Source organism: Vulpes lagopus, chromosome 2 (assembly GCF_018345385.1).
Source record: "Vulpes lagopus strain Blue_001 chromosome 2, ASM1834538v1, whole genome shotgun sequence".
Classification (NCBI taxonomy): Eukaryota; Metazoa; Chordata; class Mammalia; order Carnivora; family Canidae; genus Vulpes; species Vulpes lagopus.
The window spans coordinates 19,601,975-19,627,140 of record NC_054825.1 but is presented as its reverse complement, the minus strand read 5'-3'; the positions used below and the strand labels follow the sequence as shown (position 1 = coordinate 19,627,140).

The window sequence follows — 25,166 nt, the reverse complement described above, 5'->3', positions numbered from 1 at the left end:
ACCTTAACACTTATCTCTGTCTGAATTATTTATGTTTGAGTTATTGGACTTCTTTCCTAGAATATAAGTTTCAGGAAGGCAGGGATTTTATTTACCCGTCACACATAGCAGTCATTCAGTAAATATTTATTGAGTGAAAAAAAGGATTATATGTGCTATTGAGTATATCCATAAACAATGATGTATGTACTTGAATTAAAATAACTTAAGAGAAAAATGACAATTATATAAAATACTTGAGAGTTCAACAGACATGTTGTTATAAAATAAGTTCATAGGATGTATATGGAAAACTTAATGAATTCTTAAAACATAAATGCATTGTATGAAAAAACTTGATAATTGAAAACATCTTAAAAGGTTTTTATTGTGAGGCACTTTGTTTTGATTATAAGAAGAGAATTAATAACTAATTGATTCTTTCAGTTCATTAGGATATTATATAGTACATTAAGACAAAGACAGGTAGTTTTTTTAAAGAGGGATAGTTTACCTGATAGAGTTCATGTTCCACTTCTAAGATCTTTATGTCTTTCTCATTCTATGACTTGAAAATGGGAAGCATTTTTACAAGGTAAAGATTTATATATACTTGGAGACTGAAATATAAATAATTTCAAATTTTTGTGTTAGAATTTTTGATGTATTAGTTGTTTATTCCAATGGCTTGTACATGATAATACAATATATTTTTTCTAGACTATCTACATATCTAATCCCCATTTGACATGGACATCTTGACAGATTGTTTTGATCTACCTTATTCTAGAACAAAACAATACTAAATCTTGGCAGTGGCTTCTTAGTATATTACCTGATTATTTAGGATTCCTTGAAAGGAAGAGCATATAATATAACTGGTTTTAGCTGCATATTTTGGGTGCTTGTATGACATTTGTTTAAAAAGAACATGTACTTTTATATATAGTGTGTACATTTTAGAAAAAAATGTATATCTGTTAGGGAAAAAATTATAAGATTGGTTTGGCAGAACTTTCACTGAAACTTATAAGTCAACTAATAGTACCTAAAGAATATTTGCTTGCATTAAAGACAAGTTACAAGGTTAGGGAAACTAAATTTTTATTGTAGGTTTAAAATACATGACTGCATCTGGATCAGGAGTCCACATTTGGGATTGGGTTCAGTAATTTTGGGATGTTTAGTCAAAAACTCTTCTTAGCCTTGGTTTATTACTTAGATATAAATCTCAGTGTGAAAAGACCTTATAGTAAATGTCAATATGAAAATGCCTTATAGTAACTTCCTTAGCTTGGTAAAGGGCATTTATGAAAAACCCACAATTAACATTGTACATAATGATGACAGACTAAATGCCCTCCCCTAAAATCAGGAATAAGACAAGGATGTCTGCCTTTATGGCTTCTACTCAACATTGTTCTGGAGGTTCTAGCCAGGACAGTTAGGCAAGAGAAAGAAATAAAAGCCATCAAGATTGGAAAGCAAGTAATTAAACCATTTTATACATCATAGTCATATGTATTGAAAATTTTTAGGAATCCACATATACAAAAAAAAAACTATTAGAGCTCATAACTAAATGTAGCAAAGTTGTAGGGTTCAGGATTGACACAAAAAGCAATTGTGTTTCTGTATACCAATCTGAAAATGAATTTATGAAAACAATTCCATTTTTTTAAAGATTTTATTTATTTATTCATGAGAGACACGGAGAGAGAGGCAGAGACACAGGCAGAGGGAGAAGCAGACTCCATGCAGGGAGCCAGGATCACGCCCTGGGCCGAAGGCAGATGCTAAACTGCTGAGCCACCCAGGGATTCCCCAGCAATTCCATTTATAATGGCATCCAAAAGAGTAAAATACCTAGGAGTAAATTTAACCAAGGAGGCAAAAAATTTATATACTGAAAACTACTACTTAATATTGTTAAAGTGGCAGTTGACCTATCTATATTGACCTATAGATTCAGTGCAAGCCCTGTCAAAATCCCAGCTTCCTTTTTTAACTGGAATTGACAACTGATTTTAAAGTTCACATGGAAGTGCAAGGTACGCAGAATAATCAGAACAATCTTGAAAAGAACAAAATTGGAGGACTCATAATTCTTAATTTCAAAACTTAGCACCACGCTTCATAATCAAGATAGTGAAGTATTGGCCAAAGAATAGACTTACAGATCACTGGAATGAAGTCCAGAGGTAATCAGTCACATTTGTGGTGTACCAAAGACAATTTTTTTTTTTTTGACAAGGATGCCAAGACAGTTTGGTGTCTTTTCAGCAAATGGTAGCTGATATAACTGGATATCTACATGCAAAATAATGAAGTTGAATATATACCTCACATCATATGTAAAATTTAACTTTAATGAATCATAGACCTGAAATTTTTTTAATAAAGGTTTTATTTATTTATTCATGAGAGACACACAAAGAGAGGCAGAGACACAGGTAGAGAGAAGAAGCAGGCTCTATGCAGGGAACCCAGCGTGGGACTCGATCCGGAGTCTCCAGGATCACGCCCTGGGCTGAAGGCGGCGCTAAACTGCTGAGCCACCCGGCCTGTCCCATAGACTTGAATTTAAGAGCTAAAACTATAGAGGTCTTAGAAAATGAGAGTAAAATCTTTGTGATTCTGTGCTAGGTAATGGTTTCTTGCATGACACCAAAGGTACAAGCGACAAAAAAAAAATAGATATGTTGAACTTTATCAAAATTAAAAGCATATGTGCTTCAAAGGATACCATCAAGAAAGTGAAGACAAATCACAGAATGAGAAAATATTTGTAACGCATATATCCAGTAAGAGACCTGTATCCAGAATATAGAAAGTACTCTTACAACTAAACAATAAAAAGACAACTCAATATAAAAACAGGCAAAATATTTGAGTACCTATTTCTCCAAAGACATGACAAGATGTTCAACATTAGTGGTCATTAGGGAAATGAAAATCCAGACTAAGTGGTACCACTTTGCATTCACTAATGGCTAACTTTTAAAAAGCTCACCAACTTTGTGGTTGTCCATTCATCATATCAGTAACCATTGATTAGTAGAAAGGTCTGAAAAAGTTGACTGACCTCATAGTTTGGCACTTAAAAGTAGTGATGTCATTATCATCTGATGGCACTACACAAATGACTCAACAGTTTATAATTACTTAAGACATATAATTAACCATAGATAAGTTCCCAATATATTATATGGTGCTACTACTTAATATGGTCTGAGCTTGATAATAAGTCAGGTTTGACCTCTGTCACATATAAGAAGGGTATATTAAAAGGTCTTTAAGAATCTCTAATTAATAATGAAATCCAACAAAATTAAGACCATATATTGAAATTATATGAGTTTCATTTGAGGTGTAATAAAAATAACCTGACTGTATTTGGGGGACCTTAAACAACAAATTATAAAAGTATAGTTGTGTCGGGAAGGAGAAATCGCACTTCCAGAGACCAGGAAATAGCTACTGATCTAGTTTTCTGATTAGGCAAATAAAATGATGGCTACTTTCCTTTTTAGTCTAAAGATGGAAAACAGACACCCTTATTTTTAATTTATGTAAAAGTCCTGAAGAAGATAATTTTATTCTTTATACTTTTTTAGATAGTAGGAGTCCAGTTACAGTACAGAGTTTTGTTTTGTTTTGGAGTGTAGAAATTTCTTTTATATAGTTCTGAGCTATTGAGACTAACTATAGAACACTAGAAAAGTAGCTATGCATTGGAAAGTAAGAGAAACTTACTTAATAGAGTTTTTCTGTTTATGAAGCTATAGAACCAGATAAATGTATAGATGCTAACTTTTTCAAACTGTATGTAGAGTACCACCATATTTGTCGTGGAGACATATAATAGATGCATTTATTATTGAATGCAAGAAAATGAATATTTTAATTATATTTTTATAGGGAGAGGAATGCTGAAAACTACAGACAAACTAAAAATAGCTGTCAGAGTGCAGAGATGGGCACCTGTTAGAATTAAATGTTACATGAGATAGAGATGAAGTAATTGGTGGGTTTTGGAGATAAAATTTATGGTTAATAAAGGAAGTGTAGCCAAGATAAAATTACACATCTAAAATGCAGCCTATGCAATGAAGTCATTGCATTAGTATCTAGATAGATTCACATTTTCTATATTGACCTTTGTCAGAAATAGCTCATTAAGGTTAAGCTTTCTACTCCCTGACCTAGGCTACAAGGTGATAGAGGCTGATTCAGACAAGGATTACATGCTAGAAACCAAGTGTTTTCAGAACCTAAGCTGTGCAGTTCCTAACATTGATATCACTTAAATTGATAACATAGGAAGAGATGAGATCATTAGGTCTTAAAAATAACCCGGAAATACTATAATTTGAAACTCTGAAATTTAATGTCTAGAAATAAATAATTGTTAGACTTTAAATAATTGACATGGTGAATATTATTTACTGTAGTGAAGGTATAGTACATTTTTATTCAAGTGATTGCAGATTATCTCTGTTTAACTGTTATCTTGTTTAAGAAAACACTTCCTCTCAAACTATGAATTTGTAATTTTGAAAAAGGGATAGTTTAATTAATAGACTTTCTTGATACATTTTAGATGATATAGTATACAAAAATTTATTTTATATGCACCTTGAGGAATATGTTTGATCCACAAAAACTGGCTGTGCCTTTTATACTGATGCTCATTATAATTATATAATTATAATATTATACTGCTGTATAGCAGTGGAAGTCTACTTTAAGGCAGTATGCTCTTTTGCTAAATTCCTTTGCTACATGTAATCAGTACAGTATAAATACTCTGATAAATATTGGTTTAATAATAATAACTGTAATTCAAGTACTTTTTCTTAAGGCAGCATCTTCTTCTTTTAAAGAAATTTCCATTTTGATGAAAATTTTGGTAATTAAAGCATGCCAAGAGATACATCAATAAGAAAGCTTTTTATTACATGAGAGAGTTCTTTAGTATTTTGCATTTTTTATCTTCTAAAAATTCAGGTTCATTTGACATATTTTAGGTGTTGCAGAGAAGAGAGTAATTATTTTGTACTTGCTTATATTTTTTCTGTATATTCTAGTGAATAATGCCAATTGCAAGTCCCATGGATGTTACTAGTGGAAAAACCACTGGTCTAAAGAAGAATTCAGTAATGAGAATAGAATTTTCTAATATGGTTACTTGCTAACCAGTTCTTGAAGGACAGATTTGCTTAGAAAATAATTAACAGCCCTGGGATAATCACATGACATGTTGCTTATACTCATATCTTCTAACTCAAGAAAAGTTGAAACTTAACTCATAAGTACATGACTTCCTTGTTTTGTTGTTATTCAGGGAAGGCTATTAGATATTAGAGAAAGGTGGATTTTAATACCAAACATGGTTTAAGAGCTAAGTTGTTGAAAAGGATACCTGGAATCTAACACAGATAACTTCTTTGTGGATTTGTAATCGATGTGAAAATTGTACTAGAGGCAGAAGATAATAATTTTCCTTTCATCTGTACTACTGGTGGACTGTAGATATTATATAAATTATTTGATTTCTTTGGGTCTTGCTTTCCTTGGCAGTAAAAGAGAGAGACTTGGGTGATTTCCGAATTCCCTTCTTATATGAAAACTTATAGAATTCTCTTAGTTTTAAGTTCAGCAATCATAGGCATATTAGAAACTTTATTATTCTGTCGTCTGCAAAGCATTTTCCTAATATAAATGTATATATATGTAAGTATGCATGCAAACCCTCCCCCCGACACACACACACAATGAAAGAACAGCTGGAAAAATGAGCTTAGAACCTCACCTCATTCAAACTTTGAGAGTTTTGTAAAATATCTAAAGATTATAATAATATATGGTGCCATACCTACAATGATAAAAGCCTATTTTTAAGTACTTATTTTTAATGATAAACAGCAAACAGTTATATAAAACTAGAATTTACTCTGGGAAGCAAATGTATCTGTGTGTATATAAATAATATAAATACATTCTTCAAAACTGTACGTACACACCCGCACGTGCACACACACAGATATGAGTCCTGAAAAATTTAACGATTATTTATTTATTTATTTATTTATTTGATAGAGAACACACAGGTGCGAGTGCATGCACACAAATGGGCAGTGTCAGGGAGAGGGAGAAGCAGGCTCCTCACTAAGCAGAGAGCCCAATATGGGACTCCATCCCAGGATCCCGGGATTATGACCTGAGCCAAGCCAGATGCTTAACCAACTGAGCTACCCAGGCACCCCTGAATTCTGATATTTAATACTACTGAATATTTAGGACCTTGCTCCTGTTGGAAAAATACTTACCACTGACATCTAAGGAAATGTAAACAGTTAATCTGTAAACATGATTGTGCTAAATCTTGGTCACATTTTTTTTTTAAATTCTCTGACTAGTTTATGTCTGCTCAGGCTCTAGAAATCCTGTTTTGCGATTATAGCTGTAACTTATTGCTGTATCAAATCAGTCATTTTAATAGGCCTCTGTGATCACTAAATGAGGTATGCCATACCAGGAAGAAAAAGCACATCCTGTCACATAGAACTTTAAGGAAAGATGGCTTAGCTTACTTTTTTTATATTTTTAAGATTTTATTTATTTATTCATGAGACACACACACAGAGAAGGTAGAGACCTAGGCAGAGGGAGAAGCAGGCTCACTGCAGGGAGCCCAGTGTGGGACTTGATCCTGGGACTCCGGCATCATGCCCTGAGCCACTCAGGTATCCCCTTAGGTCACTTATTTAAAACATTTTGTCTTTGGGATTCCTGAGTGACTCAGTTGGTTAAGCATCTGCCTTCGGCTCAGGTCCTGATCCCAGGGTCCTGGGATGGAGTCCTACATCAGTCTCCCTGCTCAGTGGGGAGTCTGCTTCTCTCTCTCCCTCTGTCCCTCCCCCTGCTGGTATGCATGCTCTCTCTCTCTCAAATAAAAAACTCTTTTAAAAAAAAACATCTTGTCTATAAACAATCTGTAGAGAAAGTAGCTATAGGTCAATATATTGCGATCTTTCTTACTTAGCATCTGAAGAATCTCAAAGTAGCTTTTCAGTAATGTCCTCACTGCTTTGATAGTCTGCCAAGCCTGCATTTTGGGACACCTTAACTGTCCATCCACCCCTTCGCCCCCTCAAGTTTAGAGCTGCTAAGGGTTACCGGAAATCAGAGTTGTGCTAAGTCCACTAGAAATTTATGCTGTCTTTAACTGTAACCTCCTTATGGATCAGCCATTCTGAGTTTTTGTTGTCTCCTTTATAGCATTTATCACAGTGACTGTTCAACCTTTTTTTTTAATCCCCCCAGCAGAGGATGAGGTAAAAGCCTGAATTAGGGGTCATCAAAATCACATTCGACGGATGCCTGAGTGGCTAGCGGTTGGGTTGAGCGCCTGCCTTCGGCCCAGGGTATGATCCTGGAGTCCCGGGATCGAGTCCCACATCAGGCTCCCTGCATGGAGCCTCCTCCCTCTGCCTGTGTCTCTGCCTCTGCCTCTCTCTCTCTCTCTGTGTCTCTCATGAATAAATAAATAAAATCTTTTTAAAAATCACATTCTAGTTTATGGAAGGGTGTCAGTTTCTCTAGAATTAAGTGTAGAACTAAATGATTCTTAAGATCTCTTCCAGTCCAAAAAAATTCTGAGATTAAGTGCCCAATCCCACTTTTTACTCTCAGATCTAGTTTTTGAACCAAGAGTTAGGACCCACATCTCCTAACTCCTGAGACATTTCCAGAATATTATTGTGACTCCCATTTGCTCCTTTGCTGAGACTCTGGACACCTGATCCAAACTTCATCTCTGTGTTTCCTATATTCTTTTGGCTCAAATTCCTTGACTCTCCCCACCCCTACTTCCCTTTTGGACATCTAATGCACAGAGATGCGTGAATAACTAACAGTTTTTATAATAATCAAAAATAAGTAACTTGAATTTCTATCAATAGGGGAATGGCTAAATAGATGATAATATATTCCTAACTTGCAGCAGGTAAGAAGAATGATACAGACCTGTCTGTGTGTATATGGAGAGATTTCCAGGTATATTAAGTAAAAAAAGCAAATTGAAAAATAGTACTTCCAGTGTGATCTCATTAATATTAAAGTAACACAGTCCTATATGTAAATACATTGGGAAATTTCTGGGAAGATACATATGAACCTGATACACTTGTTACCTCTGGGAAAGGATTGAGGAGAGACTGTAGTGTTGATTTGATTGTTAGAGTCTTTGTAGTAAAAGTATATTGTGAATTGAAAGATTATTAATATATTAATACATATAGGCATATTAATATATTTCCATAGATCATAAAGCTGGAAGGGGCCTTTGAAAATCATCTGGTCTGGTATCCTTATTTTATGGATAAGGAAACCTGAGTTCATCTCTACCAAGTTGATTAATTGACAAAGTCAAGATGAGATCCTAGATCTTCTGATTCCCAAATTAGAACTTTTTCCACGCTGCCCTCTAAGTACAGCTAAAATAAACAGTTTTCATTAATGTCTTTCCTGATTATCCAAAGTGATATTTTCTCAGGAATTGATAAATTCCTGCCTGTTCACTGTTTGCATCACTTATATGAATTTTAACCTACAGTACTTTATACTATAATGGCTTCCCGTCTGTGAGGGGAGGAATTTTAACTTGCTCTTTTTTTGTATCTGACACAGCATCTTGTGTATTAACAGGTGCTCAGTGAATTAATAATTAATATTTTTGTTTGATTTTTGCAGCAGGCTATGCACCTTGTGTCAGATTAAGAGAAAAAAGTTAAATGCCAAACCAAATAAACAGCTGTGTGGGGTTTTTGTTTTTGTTTTTTTGCTGTTTTGTTTTGCGAATGCTGCCACTTCAAGATAGAAAGTATTTTAGGAAGGCACATAGTGAGATATTTGCTACCCTGCAAATATCTTCCCTTTCCAAGGAAAATAGTTTGTTCTCCACTAATGTTTCAGAGAGAACAGTTTGTCCCCATAGGATATTCTAGGTAATATGACCCACTTAGGAAATATGTGGTGATTGTGCTTCATAATGGGACCTCTGCTAAAGTTGTTGTAGCATGGGAAAATGCCTCTTAAGTGTGATGGTTTTACAGACGAAAGCACATTTTTCTCTGTATTTGAATTGGTACAGCAGACCAAGAAACTCAATTGTGACTTAAAGTTTTACTATAAATAGCATAGAAGCTGTGGCAGATCTTTTTTTGTTGTGAAAACATTTCCTCAAAATGTTTGGAGTTTATACGAGTGTCTTGCCCTTGATGTGTCGTTACCCTGTTCTGTCTAAATAGCTCTATAACTTGATATTAGCATTTTACTAAATTTCAGCTTGCTTTTTGAGATACAGAGTCTTCTTTATGATTTTTTTTTTAATTTTTTATTTATTTATGATAGTCACAGAGAGAGAGAGAGAGGCAGAGACACAGGCGGAGGGAGAAGCAGGCTCCATGCACCGGGAGCCCGACGTGGGATTCGATCCCGGGTCTCCAGGATCGCGCCCTGGGCCAAAGGCAGGCGCCAAACCGCTGCGCCACCCAGGGATCCCTTCTTTATGATTTTTATCTGCAGTTGTGTTAATTCTGTTTTGCTTTTGGTTTTTTGGTAACTTGGTTTACTGTGATAGCTATTCAATTTGAATCATTAAAATCCTGCAGAATTTTTAGAACAGATTCTTTCATCACATTCCCATTATCAGGTAGAGTATTGTGCTTGGGCAGAGCCTTAGGGAGAGTTACTCTTTTTTGGAAGGCTGACATCTCTCTTAGTTTAGAATTAATAGCTTTAGGAAAACATCATGGAATGCTGGCAATTTCCATAAATACTCTTAGCCAAAGAGATTGTTATTGAAATGGCCAGTTGGTGCTCATAGGTTTTCATCTAGAGTCATTTTTATTGAATTGCAGAATTTAAAAATCTGTGTGTGCGTGTAGCTTTATTTAAAAAAGCAGTTATGGGCAGCCCGGGTGGCTCAGCAGTTTGGCGCCTGCCTTCGGCCTAGGGCGTGATCCTGGAGACCCAGGATCGAGTCCCATGCCGGGCTCCCTGCATGGAGCCTGCTTCTTACTCTGCCTGTGTCTCTGCGTTTCTCTCTCTGTGTCTCTCATGAATAAATAAATAAAATCTTTTTTAAAAAATAATAAAATAAATAAAAAAGCAGTTATGAGTTTGGCTCATTTGAAAGCTATGAAGTAATTAAAATAGAGATAAGAATTTATTAAATAGGAAGTGATCTGTAACTAGTATATTTCAAATATGGTATATTGAAACTTGTTCTTGCTTTGTTGAGCATTTTACTAGAAATTTTAAAAATAATTATGTTTAGCACATTTTGATCCTCTATGCTTGGAAGGAATGATTTTAGTGCTTAGTTTTTCACTGTTCTTGAGATCACAGAATTTTTTAACTTTCATACAGATAAAGATTTGTATATTTGTTTACTCATGATAAAGTTAATAGGCCTTTGACTGTCATTTTCTAAATTTTTAATTGGTCTTAGAATTTGCTATAAGAAAATTCATTTTAAAATTGTAGTCAACAGTGCTTAATTTAGTAATATTTGAATGGAATAGGAAAAAATGGATTTTTATTTTTTAATTCAAGTATAATTAACATACAGTGTTATATTCATTTCAGGTGTGCAATTATAATGATTCAACGATTCTATACATTACTCATGCTCATCATGCCAAGTGTACTCTTAACCCTTCACCTATTTCATGCTCCTTCCTCCCTCCCACAACCACCAGTTTCTTCTGTATATTGAAACATCTGTTTTGAAAAAAATGAATTTTTAAACATTAGCTTGAGGGCATTTTCTGGTTAGTCCTGTAATTTAAAAATAATTTTTTTCAGATGGTAGTTCTTTATGGAGAAACATTTTTGGAAATGATATAAAAGAACTGTATTCTACTTCTGTGATTTCTTAGTTTAGGCATAGCAAAGCTGGAGCTCAAACATATGTTTGAAATTGGCAGCTTTAATTTACAAAATGGCCCTACTTTCTTGGCAAATGAACATTAATTAGAGATTTTTCAACTTTTTTTTTTTAAGATTTTATTTATTTATTCATGAGAGACACAGAGAGAGAGAGAGAGAGGTAGAGACACAGGCAGAGGGAGAAGCAGGCACCATGCAGGGAGCCCCATGTGGGACTCTATCCCAGGACTCCAGGATCACGCCCTGGGCTGAAGGCAGGCGTTCAACCACTGAGCCACCCAGGGATCCCTCCTAATAACCATTAACCCCAAGATTATGTTTTCTAATTTAAAATCTTTGGTGGGGGGATCCCTGGGTGGCTCAGCGGTTTAGTGCCTGCCTTTGGCCCAGGGCGTGATCCTGGAGTCCCGGAATCGAGTCCCGTGTCAAGCTCCTGGCATGGAGCCTGCTTCTCCCTCTGCCTGTGTCTCTGCCTCTCTCTCTGTCTCTCAGGAATAAATTAATAAAATCATAAATAAATAAATAAAATAAAAGGCAGCAAATTCGGTTAAAAAAAAAATCTGTGGTGGAAATGGGAGTTCATTTGAAGTCACTTGATTTCTGGCACTGACAAAAGACTTCTGAAGATAATTACTAACAATTGACAAGCACTTACTAGGTATTGACTGTGTGCTAGGTACTAGAGATAGGATAAAAGGAGAAGTCCTAGACTCTGCTTTTGAGGATTTATAGGGTAGGTAGAGGACAACATATATTATTATAAGGCCCCTATAAGAAATATATAATTAGGGAATCCCTGGGTGGTTCAGCGGTTTAGCCCCTGCCTTTGGCCCAGGGAGTAATTCTGGAGTCCTGGGATTGAGTCCCACGTCGGGCTCCCTACATTGAGCCTGCTTCTCCCTCTGCCTGTGTCTGCTCTCTCTCTCTCTCTCTCTCTCTCTCTCTCTCTCTGTGTGTGTGTGTTTGTCTCTCATGAATAAATAAAATCTTTTTTTTTAAAAAAAGAAATATATAATTGTTAAGTTGTGTGTGTCCCAGATGGAAGTTGAGTTAAACTCAAAGCAGCAGGTTATCATAGGCCATAGCTAGCATAAACAACTTAGTTATGAGTGGTGATTATTCTGGTGACTTGTATGCTTCTCTCTAGGAGTTTGCCAAAATTGGATTTATCACATTTTCAATATGTTTGAAAAGACTTTCAGGAGAAATTCTTCATTTGAAGCTTTTGCTCTTTTAATCATTAAAATATAGTTTGTCACTTATTCTGAAATGAAATTGAACTTCCAGGGCAGCCCTGGTGGCTCAGCGGTTTAGTGCTGCCTGCAGCCTGGGGTGTGATCCTAGAGACCTGGGATCGAGTCCCACGGGCTCCCTGCATGGAGCCTGCTTCTCTCTCTGCCTGTGTCTCTGCCTCTCTCTCTCTCCGTGTCTCTCATGAATAAATAAATAAAATCTTAAAAAAAAAAAAAGAAATTGAACTTCCAGCTGTTAAGCATGGATAAGATAGATATGGGCATGGGACTGTATTTAAAGATTGTGATAAAGTCTTCTTAATCTATAGTTGCTTTCCTGGTATGTCTCTAATGGCAGCTAAAATTCAATATTGTTTTCAAGCTATTTTTCCTCTGAAACGGTGCCTACTATGGTTCTCTCTCTTTTGTAGTGGTGATGTTGGTGAATATACCCAAGTGTCTTGTGAAAAAAGCTTTAACTGGGGCAGGTCAATCTCCTATAACTTTGGGTAAATGAGGAAAACCTGAAAGCCCATTTCTTTGGCTCTCCATCATCTCTTATACATCGTTTTGTTTTGGAGTACTGTTGAAGATGTTCATTTTATTCTAGTAAGCTCTATATGATAGTCTTAGTAACTTTTGTGACCATGTTTTTCCCCTTGTTACTTCTATTTCTTCTGAGTGCTGCTCAATTTATCCTTTAATGGAGAACCCCAAATAAGATGTTTTTGTGGGAGATACTGTGCTTTTGTAAGCTTTTCTCTAGAATATCAACCTTAAATTACTGACTTAAAAATTTCAACATACAAGCTATCTCCTAAGTTTGCCTAAAAACTGATATAGAAGGTTGACATGGGATTTTATGCCATTACAAAAAGTTTGTTTTTTATAGTATGCTTTATTTTCTAATACTTTTATCCCAAAGTAATTAAAGCAATGTGAACTCCTTAAACTAATCTAAAAGTAAATGAGAAAATCTAGGTTTTCTAATTTGGAAATGCAATAGCTATATTAGAATAAAGGAGAAATCTAGAAATTAAGAAGGAGTAAACCAAGAGTATTTTCACCAAAATCATAATAACTAGAATTAATAAAGTCCCTTGAAGCTTAAAAGAGGGATCTCTGGATTTAAAAAGAAAATGGACAATTCTTTACACACCGAAATTCTTTTTTTTTTTAAGATATTTTATTTATTTATTCATAGAGACAGAGAGAGAGAGGCAGAGACACAGGCAGAGGGAGAAGCAGGCACCATACAGAGAGCCTGATGTGGGACTCGATCCCCGGTCTCCAGGATCACGCCCTGAGCTGCAGGCGGCGCTAAACCGCTGCGCCACCGGGGCTGCCCCTACACACTGAAATTCTTATAGGCATTTATTACCCTAATAAAAAATGTAAATAAAATCAAACCACCTTAGATCAGTTATTTAATAAAACGTTGCTATTGAGTTTTAGTAAGATGACAGGAGTATGTTTCTAATATATATATATAATTATATAAACTACTATATATGTTTCTAATATAACATTATATATATATTATATATATATATGTATTATTTATTTTCATGGAGGACAATCATCATAGTTTTCCTGAGCCATCTGTTGATATCACTGACAAAAATGTACTCTTTGGTATTTGGATCATTGGTGTGACCAATTATGGCATTTTTCTCTAGGGTTGTAATGTCTGTATGGTTTTTCTATCTTGCTTCACTTTATTCCAGTCTGATTCACAATTATTCCTTACAGAACAGCTTGTATTTGGCATAGCTGTAAAAAAAAAAAAAAAATCCAGTCTTTTCTAAATAAGGTTCTTTTTCAATTGGAAATTCTGTCTTTGTAGTTAAAACATTTGTAAACATAACACAATTTAGATAGAGCTGAATGACTTTGCAAGACTGCTATTTTTGTAATGCAGGAGGCTTTTCCTAAAGAGCAATTTGGTGATACTGGGCTCCTAGAACTCCCTTGAAAGCAGTTGGAATTTACTGCTGTATGTATTGGGTCATATGAAGGAGGAAACATGGATTTGCTGGCTTGCAATGTTCAGGAAATATTGGTATGTATAGAAGAAAATACTGAATATGTTTTGGGTGTTATTTTTCATCACTTCAGAGGATCCTTCATATATCTTTTGTCACCTGAGATTAGAGATATTGGTGATCCTAGAGATATTTCAGGACTTTCATCCTGTTACATGTCTAATATCTGAAAGGAAATACAGCCAAGGGCAAACTTACCCTCCAAATTCTATCACATTCTTTGGTTGGACCAACAGTTTTTGTGTTCTCTTTGGAATATACTATCTCTTTGGAATATACTGTTCTGCTTCAGTTTTGATTGGCAGTGGTAATAACCTGGAGCATGTTCCCTCAGCCTAGCTTTTTCTTCTTTTCAAATTCATAGAGCAGTATAGATTTGTTCTGGAATCAAAGTGTAATGGCACTTGTACAGCAGTCCTTCTTGGACAGAAAGCTATATTGGTATTGAGTTAAGGCTGGAATCATACTGGATAAATACTAGATTTCTGATTCTTCTCTCATTTGATTTTTTTCCTGGGTTTTTCCAGAGGAGAGTCAAACTTAAGATTTAGACAGATATAAATAGAAACAAGTCATAAATTTGAACCCAGTTTTTTTACTGATTAAAGTTTGTCTTTTAGGTGACTATTGCAATTGTTTTTTACTCTGTTAAATGCCTTTTCCTTTTTAGAAGGGTCTTAAAAAGTAAACTAGTCCTTAAGGCATGTTCATATTCTACCTGCCTACAAATGCTCAATGCCCTAATTCAACACTGAAAACATTTCTCTTTTTATCATAAGAAGAGAGCATGCCCAGGATGGGAGCCAGGTGTTATACAAAGCTGCCTCCAAAAGTAACATTCAAAAACTAGACTTCAGTTGGACCCTTTATGATCAGAAAAAAAATTTGATACAATATAATGAAAGAGAAAGATCAGAAGGATTATGTAACTTTGAAATAAAGATAAACCAAAACATTAATCCTCTGTCATTGTCAGGACTGTGGCATGTTTAAAATTCTATGAGTCTTATTTTTATAGAGATTCTCAATGCCCAACAAATACCTCAGGAATTATTATTGTTTTAAAATTCTACGGTGGTCAGCAGTTGCTCTTTGTTACCCTTTTCCTGCCCCAAATTTTACTCCCCCAAACAAAATGAAACAAAAAACACAAACAACCCCTCATTTCAACTTCAGGGAAATTTTTCTAAAATGGAACTACAGAAATAATCCCTGGCTAACTTGACTGAATTGGCAGATGTCCAGCAATGCCAGACCATTTGCCCTCTGCCAATAGTAAGCATGGTCACCACTTTTAATCATTTAGCTCCGTATTTCAGGTTCTTCATATTCAGTACAAATTGTGGATATTCATCTTCCAGTGATGTGTTCTTAGGCCATAGTGTTCCTTTTCCGTTTAATAAAATGTATCTTTCCTCCTAAGTGAGTATACTGCCTTAAAATGAACTATTACATTAATCACATCTTATTAGTGGGCCCATATTTAAAAGCATTGTGCCATTTTCATTTTATACTTCTAAATGAACATTTACATTCCAGAGCATTCTTTGTGTTGTTTGTGCGTGTAGGATCATCGTTTTATTAGAGATAAGTAACAGAATTTCTTCATTTCCCTCTACCATCCTGGACTGTAATTTGGTGTAATAAAAGAGTTGCACTGGTCTGTAAGAGTGGGGCTATGAGTGTTAGACTCACACTTTTATAGAAGAATAGACTAATGCTTGTTGTGTACATTTCATGTATAAAACTGGGGCAGTGTCTTACAGAACATTATCACTGTGTCTCAAATCTGACTTGCCAGCACGTAGGAAGTTTGTTTTGGTTTCAAAATGTACTTTACCCCATGGTGGCTGGCAGGGTACAATACTATTGACATCACTGTGTTTCAAATAGAAAATTAACAAGTAGCTACTGTTGTGATTGCAGATTGCCTTCCCAGTCCCTGTGAGAGAATGCTTTTTCTTTGGACAGCAACACTTCTCAGCCCCTTGGTACCATTAAATCAGCCAATGGGGGCTGCCAGAATAGGGATGAACACCAACAAAAGGCTGGAAAAACTGTTAATAATGCAAAAATCTTTAATCCATTTCCAAATTGATGTGAAAGATAAATAATTGTTAAAAATTTCTCTCCCACCCACAGCTAAGTTTTGACAGTAGGCCAGGTTCAGAGCCTGATCTCTCCAGAGAGGAGTATCCTTTCCCTCTACCCAAACCCCTGGAGAGTTGCCAAAGGAAAATAAGCTATTTTGTATTTAGAACAAATTGCCACTGTTTTCTTCAGTGATGTAGCCCTATTTCCCAGACTTTGAAACTTGGAATACAGAAAGTTCTTGTGTGACCAAAGAAGAAATATGGTGAATGAATGATCAAGTTTTTTTTTTTTTAACCAAATACTAATAAACAGATGAGAGAGGGGATGAGATATATGCAGGGAATCTAAATTTAGCACAGAATGGACATCAAGTGAACAATTTCTGTTAAATCACTTTGGAGATTGGGTTCCTTGTGGGGGTTTTCAGTGAAGAACATATGCCTCTGGAACGAGATTTTAGTTATTTTCTTCAAATGAGGCTGTCAAAAATCAGGTTTTCCTTATAGATGAATACAAGACAGTTTAAAAACTTGTTTATGTGTTCTGCAATATTGGCTTCAACTGATCAGCAGTCCTGTGATCTTTAAATTGTGTAGGTGCTAATTTCTCATGTTATCAGATAGGGTAACAACTGTTCATTTAATTTTTTCTCTCTTGCATTATAGAGTTATTTCTTTTTAGACTTTCGTCTCTCATACCTGGGTTTTCTTAGCAGTGTCTTTTCTATTTTTTTGTTAGTAATTGCCTTCCTGCCATTATACTTGTTATTACTATTATGTCTTGAATAACAGCTGGAACAGAGGCCAAAGTTAAATCAGTCAAATTTTCTGCTTGTTAGGAGGCTTATTAAAAAGGTTAGAAAGTTTGAAATTGGTGACAAAAAAATTGGATTTAAAAAACTATCTATGAATTTCATTTGACATTGTTGTCTTAACCCTTCATCACTGCAGATACTTTGATAAATCAGCCTAATTCGTGCAGTTCTTAATCCTGTGCTTTACTATTAAAAGAGATGTCGACCCCAATCAAGAGTTAGGTTGGAGATTGTCAGTTACTCTACATGGAGTCAGTCATCGTTGGTGGTGACTGACACACAATTTCAGCTGACACACAAATTCCCAGGGTACAGTTCTGGCATCCATAACAGTTCTCTCATGGATTTTGGCCTGGCATCTGAATATACCGTTTGGAGGTCTCAGTATTGTTGCCTCAACTTTGGTGAGTTAGAGAGTCTCAGAAATATCCATCAGAAATTTACATCCCTCCTCCCCACTGTGTGACAGTTATTCTGTTTTGTTATTGGAAAAACTGAAATGACTAAAAGTATGGATTCAGTCTTATCCTGAATGTAAAATATAGTGTGATTAGTGTGAAAATCAAGTTGTTAATTTTCTAAAGAAGGGAATATAGCAAGGAAGGCGTCAGAGAAGAAACAATAGTTTGGCTGTGGACTGATAAATGAGTTAGATGCTCACCAGGTACACAGTAGAGAGGGGGACATTCCAGGTGGAGAAATGGGTAAAAGCACACTTGGTGTGTGGAAGAGGTCTGTAAGGGTATGGGTAATGGGAAGTGAGGCAAGAAAGGTGGTAGGCAGAGACCAAATTATAGCATCTTCAAACAGAATATTATTACTGGCATCTTTTAAATTTTTTACAGCATCTAGTTCAGTGGCATAATCAGCTGCAGCTGATTGTTTGCTGGTGATCATTGTTGACTGCATGGCACTTTATCCTCTTTATATTTCTGAGATATAAAGGCTAAATAAAATTTCAGTCTACATGGAATCTATGTATTTTGAGAAAGAATATATCATTATCTTGTCATCATTAATTTATTGAGTACTCATATCTCTCCCATCTCTTCTCCCCCACTCCACTCTCCTCTCTGTAAACCTTTGAGAAACCTAGTCCCCGTTATGATTCAGAAACAATATTCAGAATTCTAAAGCTCTGATAGTAATCTTCAGTAATTTGTTCTAGTAGTTTGAACATAGATTCCTGTAGGTCTTGGGATTTAGTGTAGAATAGAGCAAGATTTATTTGAAGTCTTCTTTTGCCTTAAAAGTATACTTTGTGTTATTTGTGCTTATCTTCATACAAAAGAGTGTTTTCTTCCAAATCTTTGAGGAAAAGTATGACTTCTGGAAGGCATACTACTATATATTTAACCTTTTCGGTGTAAATACTCTCTGGCTTCCTACCCTAAGAACTGCTTAGATTATATTGGGAGACAGTGATTTTTTTTTTTTTTTTTTTGAGACAGTGATTTTTAAAAAGTCTTCCAAGATTCCAAGATTGAGTAATGTGTATCTCTGCTTTAACTGATTTTATTTAATTGTATATAGATAAGCCCTTCAGTGCTAAGGTGGACAATGTGACTGTAGAATAATTTATATTAGTATAATATCACATAGTATATATAATTTGTATCATTTGCAGTTTCATTATAACACTTGTTGATATTTCTATCCAGTTATTTTACTAGATACCAATTGAATTAAAAGGAATATTAATGAAAAGAGCTTTCCTTTTTTTTTGAAATGAGGAAGGAGTCCTAGCTATTCTCCTGTTTTTGTTTTGTTGTCATCAAACCCCATGACACCACACTCAGTTCTGGTGCTAGGGAAATGCCATTTACCAAGTTACTATCTGGCAGTTAATAGTTTTTTGTTTTGTTTTGTTTTTGTGATGCAGATAATATGTAAGTTGTAAGTAAAACATATAAGAATAGCTTGTCTGAGTTTTCTTATTTCACAAACAGAATAGGCTGAACAGCAGAAGATGATCATAATTGTTTTCATAAATAAGATCCATGAGTAGCATGGATGTGCTTGATATCTGGATTCATTTTTAATGTCCTTTTTCATAAGAAAAAAGGTAGGCATATTTTTTTTGTGTAACTTTGGAGATTTTTCAGAAGATTCTCAACACACTAAATATTAGAGGAACATTTTGTGTAGGATAAGCAGCTAATTGCTGTAATGTGCTTCGGAAGTGTCGTATGGGGAGTTGGGAAACCTGGCCAGAAGCCACTGCAGCTTTGAAGAATGTGGCTCAAGGGAGGACTCAGCCCATTGCGTAACATTCAGCAGAGAGGAAAGTACAAGTACTGTCCCTATCACTTGACTTGTTTTCCATTTTGATTTAGTTATTTGGCAAAGTCTTGGTATCCTGTAGTGGAGGAATGAAAGACAAGCAAGTTCCAAAGAAGGACCGTGCCTCCAAGGGCATCAGCCAGTGGATGGTTTCTGAGGCTTGGCAGGTGTTAAATTTCATATTATTGTTGAGCAGAGGGATTAGAGTTTCAAGAGACGACTTGAAAAACATCATCCTATGGTACTTGCAATTTTTTTGTGTGTGAAAGAGAATTCTTCCTTTCTCCTCCTTCAACAACGTGTGGTTCTTGTAGTTGATATACCTGTGCCTTAAAATATCACAGCTACTAGAAGGGACCATTTTACAGCAAAATCATTTCCCCTCATGCTCTGTGATATTTCAGTTTGGCAGTAGAGTTTACAAGGTTTGAAATCAAAAGCAGCGTTGGTTCCTTCAGGGAAAAATGATCCCAATTTACCAAAATAAAAGCCAAACAGACTCTAATTGTTCCTTTTCCCACAAGGGGCTTGCCCTTTTTGAAGGTGTGGGTTAGTTTGATAGGACCTTCTCTCCAGTAAGGTTAGTCACTGAAAATTGCCTCTTCCCCTGGGTAAAACCCACTTTTAAATCTATTTTAAAACAGACCTCAAAGTGTCTTTGAAAATAAAAGTGCTTTGGTATCTCTCCATCCTTTTGCCCCCTCCCTCTCAGCAAGGAGACTCATCAGACACCCCTGCTGCAGTGTCTAATCCTCACACTAAATTAGGAAAGATTTACATTTTATGGGTTTTATTGAGCTCTTCATGCATTGTGAAAAGTTAAATAAATGCTAACCAGGAGGCTAAATTTTTTTCTTGTTTTCCATCAAGGCTAGTTCCATAAATTTTACAATGTCGGGTTTTTCTATTGGTTGTCTGGTGTTCATCAGAATATTCAAAACATCAGCCTTAAAAAAAATATCAGCTTTAACTTTCCCCAATCATCTTTTGTTTTATTTTGTTTTAAAGATTTATTTATTTATTTTAGAGAGAGAGAGCGCGTTAGCATGAACAGGAAGAGAGGGGCAGTAGGAGAGAGAGAGAGAGAGAGAGAGAGAGAGAGAATCTCCAGCAGACTCCTTGCTGAGCACAGAGCCTAACACGGGGCTGGATCTCACAACCCTAAGATCATGACCTGAGCCAAAATCAAGAATTGGCTGCTCAACCAAGCCCCCCAGGCACCCCACTCACCCCTAACCTTCTTTAACCTGCTTTGACTAAAAGTACAGGGCTGTGCCTTTTATGAATCCTTGTTGTCTATGTCAGCTCTTCCATTTCTTGGAGACTTGAAAAATATCATCTTATGCTATTTGCAGTTTTTTCCTCAGTGCATAAGGATTTTTTTTTTATTTTATTTTATTATTATTATTATTATTAGGATTTTCAAATCAAACCAAGGTGGTGGTTGTTGTTTTCCTGCCTTTTGTCCTCTTTTTTTCCTCCAGTATCTTACAGTCCATGATTTGGCAACCCCATACAGGAGGCTCCTGAGCCACCAGTCACATGAGAATGAAGACAAGAAAAAAAAAGGACCAGATGGCATCAAAAGATATGCCTTTCTAGGTCGTTGGTGGTTAAGCTTGCAATCTGGTTACCAGCAGGGAGACTATGGGGAAAGGGTGGAAAGCAGCACAGCACCATTGTAAGGGAAGAAGAATTTTGCCATACAGTATGTTACAGTAATTTGGAGAGAAAAAAGTTACACATCAAGGTGAATGAATTTTCTGATTAAAGTTCCCAGTTTACAATCACAGGGTATCCCATTGCTCTTAGAAGGGTGAATTTACCTAAAGCTGGCGTAATAAGCACATATGGAAAACTGTGTGTAGTATTTGGGTGGCAACTTTGAAAAGTGTGGCCGTTACTTGTTACTTTGTTCTCCAAATACCTGATTCTCTTGTGAGTATGAAAACTGAAGGAAATGATATTTGGCTCTCACAGAGAGACTTTTTCCCACAAAAGAACACAGGGCATAATTTACCACTCATTCTTCATACTCTTATCTATTGTATTTAGAATTGTATTTATAAAACGTGGAAAATGGCATCACAGGTCTTTGTGAGACATATTAACTCAGAGTATGTTTTCTTAAGCTGTAACTTGGAACACATATATAATTACTGGACTGAAGAATTGTTCAACAGGGGCTAATAAAAAATATTTTAGAGGGCAGTCTGCCTTCGCTGTTGTTCTAGCATCCTACACGTTGACTCCCGTGGCCTGGGCAGATTCTGATCTGACAGTGCTATTGCAGACGACCAGACTGCTGAGGTTGGCTCATATTTCCTTACAAAATTTAGTTGTTTTCCCTTGACAGAAAAAAGTAAGATATTTTTAATTTTAAACTTGATTTCAATATATGAACTTAAGTCCTTTACTCTTAATTACCTGGAAAAGCCTTGCTTTTTCGTAGACAAATTCAGTATCCCTCAAATCCGAAGTCAAGTTTCAACTTATAAGTTTGCCTTCTCCAGTTACAATCTCCCCTTTTATTCAGATTCTGTTGCCCTGGATTTCTGTATGACTCATTTCATTATGAACCAAATGAAACAAAACAGTATGTTTCATTCTGTAGTCTAGATTATAAACTCTTATTAAACTTCACATCTCTTTTTTTACTTATACCACTCAAGCATGTGGGATTTACTGAATATACAAAATCATGTAGTAAATATATGCCTCAATAATAAGAGAAAAAACATTGACATTTTAATATTTAGTTCATTTCTGCCTACATTTTAATATGACTTGGAACTCTTAAAACAGAAAACTGACCCAGCCATTTTTTTTCTTGATGTACAACTCTAGTAAGGAGTCATTCTGAAGTTTCTTAACTCAGTGTAAAAGATATTGCCTATATATACACTGAATTTCTGAGGTTAAGTAATTAACAAAATTGACAAGTTAATCTTGTGGCAACATACATGTTAACTTTATCGGTTGGTTGCTCTATTAACTTTTTTTAGATGACTGAATTCAGAGCCTTGGGAATCTCTATTAGCAAGACAACCATCAGTATTTCTTTCTATCTTCCAGTCATATCTTGAGTGCAGTTATTAGGCATATGCTATAATTCAAATGAAGAGTTTAAAGGCACTTTTTACAATGGATTTTTTTCCCTTTTTTGTTTTGTTTTTGTTGTTTTAGTCTGCTCAGCAGAAGTACTTCATCATCATGTGAGTCCTTAAGAAGTTTTCCAGTTAAAAATGAGAATTTTGCTAAAAGTTCTATGATTTGGTGTAGCACAGCAGGGGAACAGAGTGACTTTAAAAGTGTTAAATCTCATTAAGGGGAATCCATTGATCTACCTTTAATTTAGGGAAAAAACTTAATTCCTTTATCTACATCAGGTATGTCAGATTTTAGCTTGGAGCCAACTATTAGATTTGAGTTATTGAACTCAATAAAGAGATTTGGAATGGACCCCTAACTATAGCTGAGGTAGTGGGTACTGGAAGAATCTTGATAATTTATCACCGGACCTCTGACCTCACGACCCTTAATCATCCTTGCTTGTCAGTGACATAATTGGTTGCTTATTGTCTTCTCCTACCCCTCTTTGATATTGCTAGCATTTGAGAATTTCACTTATTATTTCTTGTGTTTTAAGACAGAGAAAGCATAGTTTGGTGGTTGAGCTAGTAAAACCATTTTGGCCATCTTTGAGAGGATGATGGTTTTTTTTTTCCCCTGGTGCAATTGAGACAGTTGCTAAATGGTCAGTTATAGCTCTTTAGTAAGGATAAGCCGTGAAGAAATTTGTGGATTTTCTTTTCAGATATACTATTAATTGTTGAATTATGTTATGCCTATGAATCACAGAACCAAAGATGTGGACTAGTATTATTTTAGGGTATAATTATGTACTCAGAACTCTCATCATGGTGATCATAGTACCTTTAGGATATAGGGAAGGTAAATCCACAAGACTCTGTGCTAGCATTTTCAGGAGAAAAGTTCCTTAACGTGCCCATAAGATGGGTGGATTAAAGAATGCAATAACTTTGAGTAAAGAATTTTGTTGGGGCACCTGGGTGGCTCAGTCCATTAAGTGTCTGCCTTTGGTTCAGGTCATGATCTCAGGGTCCTAGGATCAAGCCCCATTAATGGGGAGTCTGCGTCTCCCTCTACCCCTCCCCCCATGCTCTCTGTCTCTCTCTCTCTGTCTCTCTCTCTCTCTCTCTCTCTCTCTAACAATTTTGGAGCAGCCTGGGTGGCACAGCAGTTTAGCGCCACCTTCAGCCCAGGGCCTGATCCTGAAGACTCCGGATCAGTCCCACGTTGGGCTCCCTGCATGGAGCTCTCTCTCTGTCTCTCTCTCTCCCACTCTGTGTCTCTCATGAATAAATAAATAAACTCTTTAAAAAAAACAACAATTTTGTTATCAAGCTTTTTCCTATGTGTAGAAAAATTGGAGGTGGGATAATAAAGAGAGGAGAGGTAGAGAGAAATAAAAATTTTTAACTAATGACTGGTACACTGAGATATTAGGAAGCAGGGGACTGTTCTATGGGTTGTTGTTTCAGTGGCTGAAATTGACCACAGCCATATATTTTGCCTTAACCCTTTCTTAGCTGGTCAGTTTTGCTGTTTCTAATATGTTGGATCATATGAAATTACCATTTTTATAAGTGAGAATTGTATATCAGAAATTTTGTATGGTTCAATCTAGTATGTAATAACACATAACGCTTCAGTTGAAGAGAGGGGTGTGTGCATGTGGGTATGTGTAAAAGATGAGAGGAAATGGAAATTCGTGAGCATTTTATATGCCCTAGGGGTAGGTACTCCAGCTAAAAACTGCTAACTCTAGCCTGTGGTTCTAGGCATTCAAAATCAAATACAATTAATTGCCCCAGTATACTTTTTCCTACTTCTACATTACAGAGACAGTTTATGGGGTGGGTTAAAAATTAAATCATCTCTGACAGAGGTTACCATTGGGGATAATAATCTGAAGTGGCCGTGTCTGCCTAGTACAACAGAAATGGTAGAGACTGAAAACCATTTGCCATGCCTGTATTTGTGCATACTTTGAAACTGAAGACATAGGGTTGTAACATGGATATAGACTAATAGTTTGTGATTTATTATTGTCTAAAAATAGATTTTAGGATGTTCAGTGTGTGCTGATTTGATATTTGTTGTCTTTCTTAGACGAGCTCATCTGCGCCTGTGTTTAGAACGCTTAAAAGTTCTGATTCCACTAGGACCAGACTGTACCAGGCACACAACACTTGGTTTGCTCAACAAAGCCAAAGCACACATCAAGGTGAGAATTTCTTTCATATTTGTACATGATTGTCTCAGCCCTTATTTCATGACAAGGAATGATTCCTATTCATAAACATCAACTAGCTCACCGTGCCCTCTTTAATAACTGACCTCCAGAGAAATCTTTCTGAAAACTTATCAGCTAATCTGATGGGAGCAACATAACCTGATTAAACTAAATTGTTTTGACAGCATGGCCATTTGAGGAGCTGGGAATACTAGGAAAATAACAATTACGCTGCTGATGGGCAGAAGGCAGGCAGTTGTGCCCTCTGGTGGAGATAACTTTATTTGGCTTTGTCCCTCAGTATTTTTCCATCAAACTACAGTGCAGAACAAGTTTCTCTTACATGGAGATAACTTTACAGACTTTGAGAATTCCATAGTGTTCTAGTAATATAGCATTCATTATGCACAAAAAAGAAATGGAAAAAGAACTATATTTGG

At 35.8% G+C, this 25,166-nt stretch overlaps 1 protein-coding gene across 6 annotated transcripts in view; it reads left to right on the top strand.

Annotated features, from left to right (window-relative positions):
- MXI1 (MAX interactor 1, dimerization protein) overlaps positions 1-25,166 on the top strand; it is an 80,239-nt gene that overhangs the window by 47,491 nt on the left and 7,582 nt on the right. For all 6 annotated transcript variants that reach the window (XM_041743683.1, XM_041743689.1, XM_041743685.1 and 3 more), the window contains one exon: positions 24,603-24,717. In XM_041743683.1, coding sequence (XP_041599617.1) covers positions 24,603-24,717 — 115 coding nt within the window. The remainder of the gene's footprint in view (positions 1-24,602; positions 24,718-25,166) is intronic.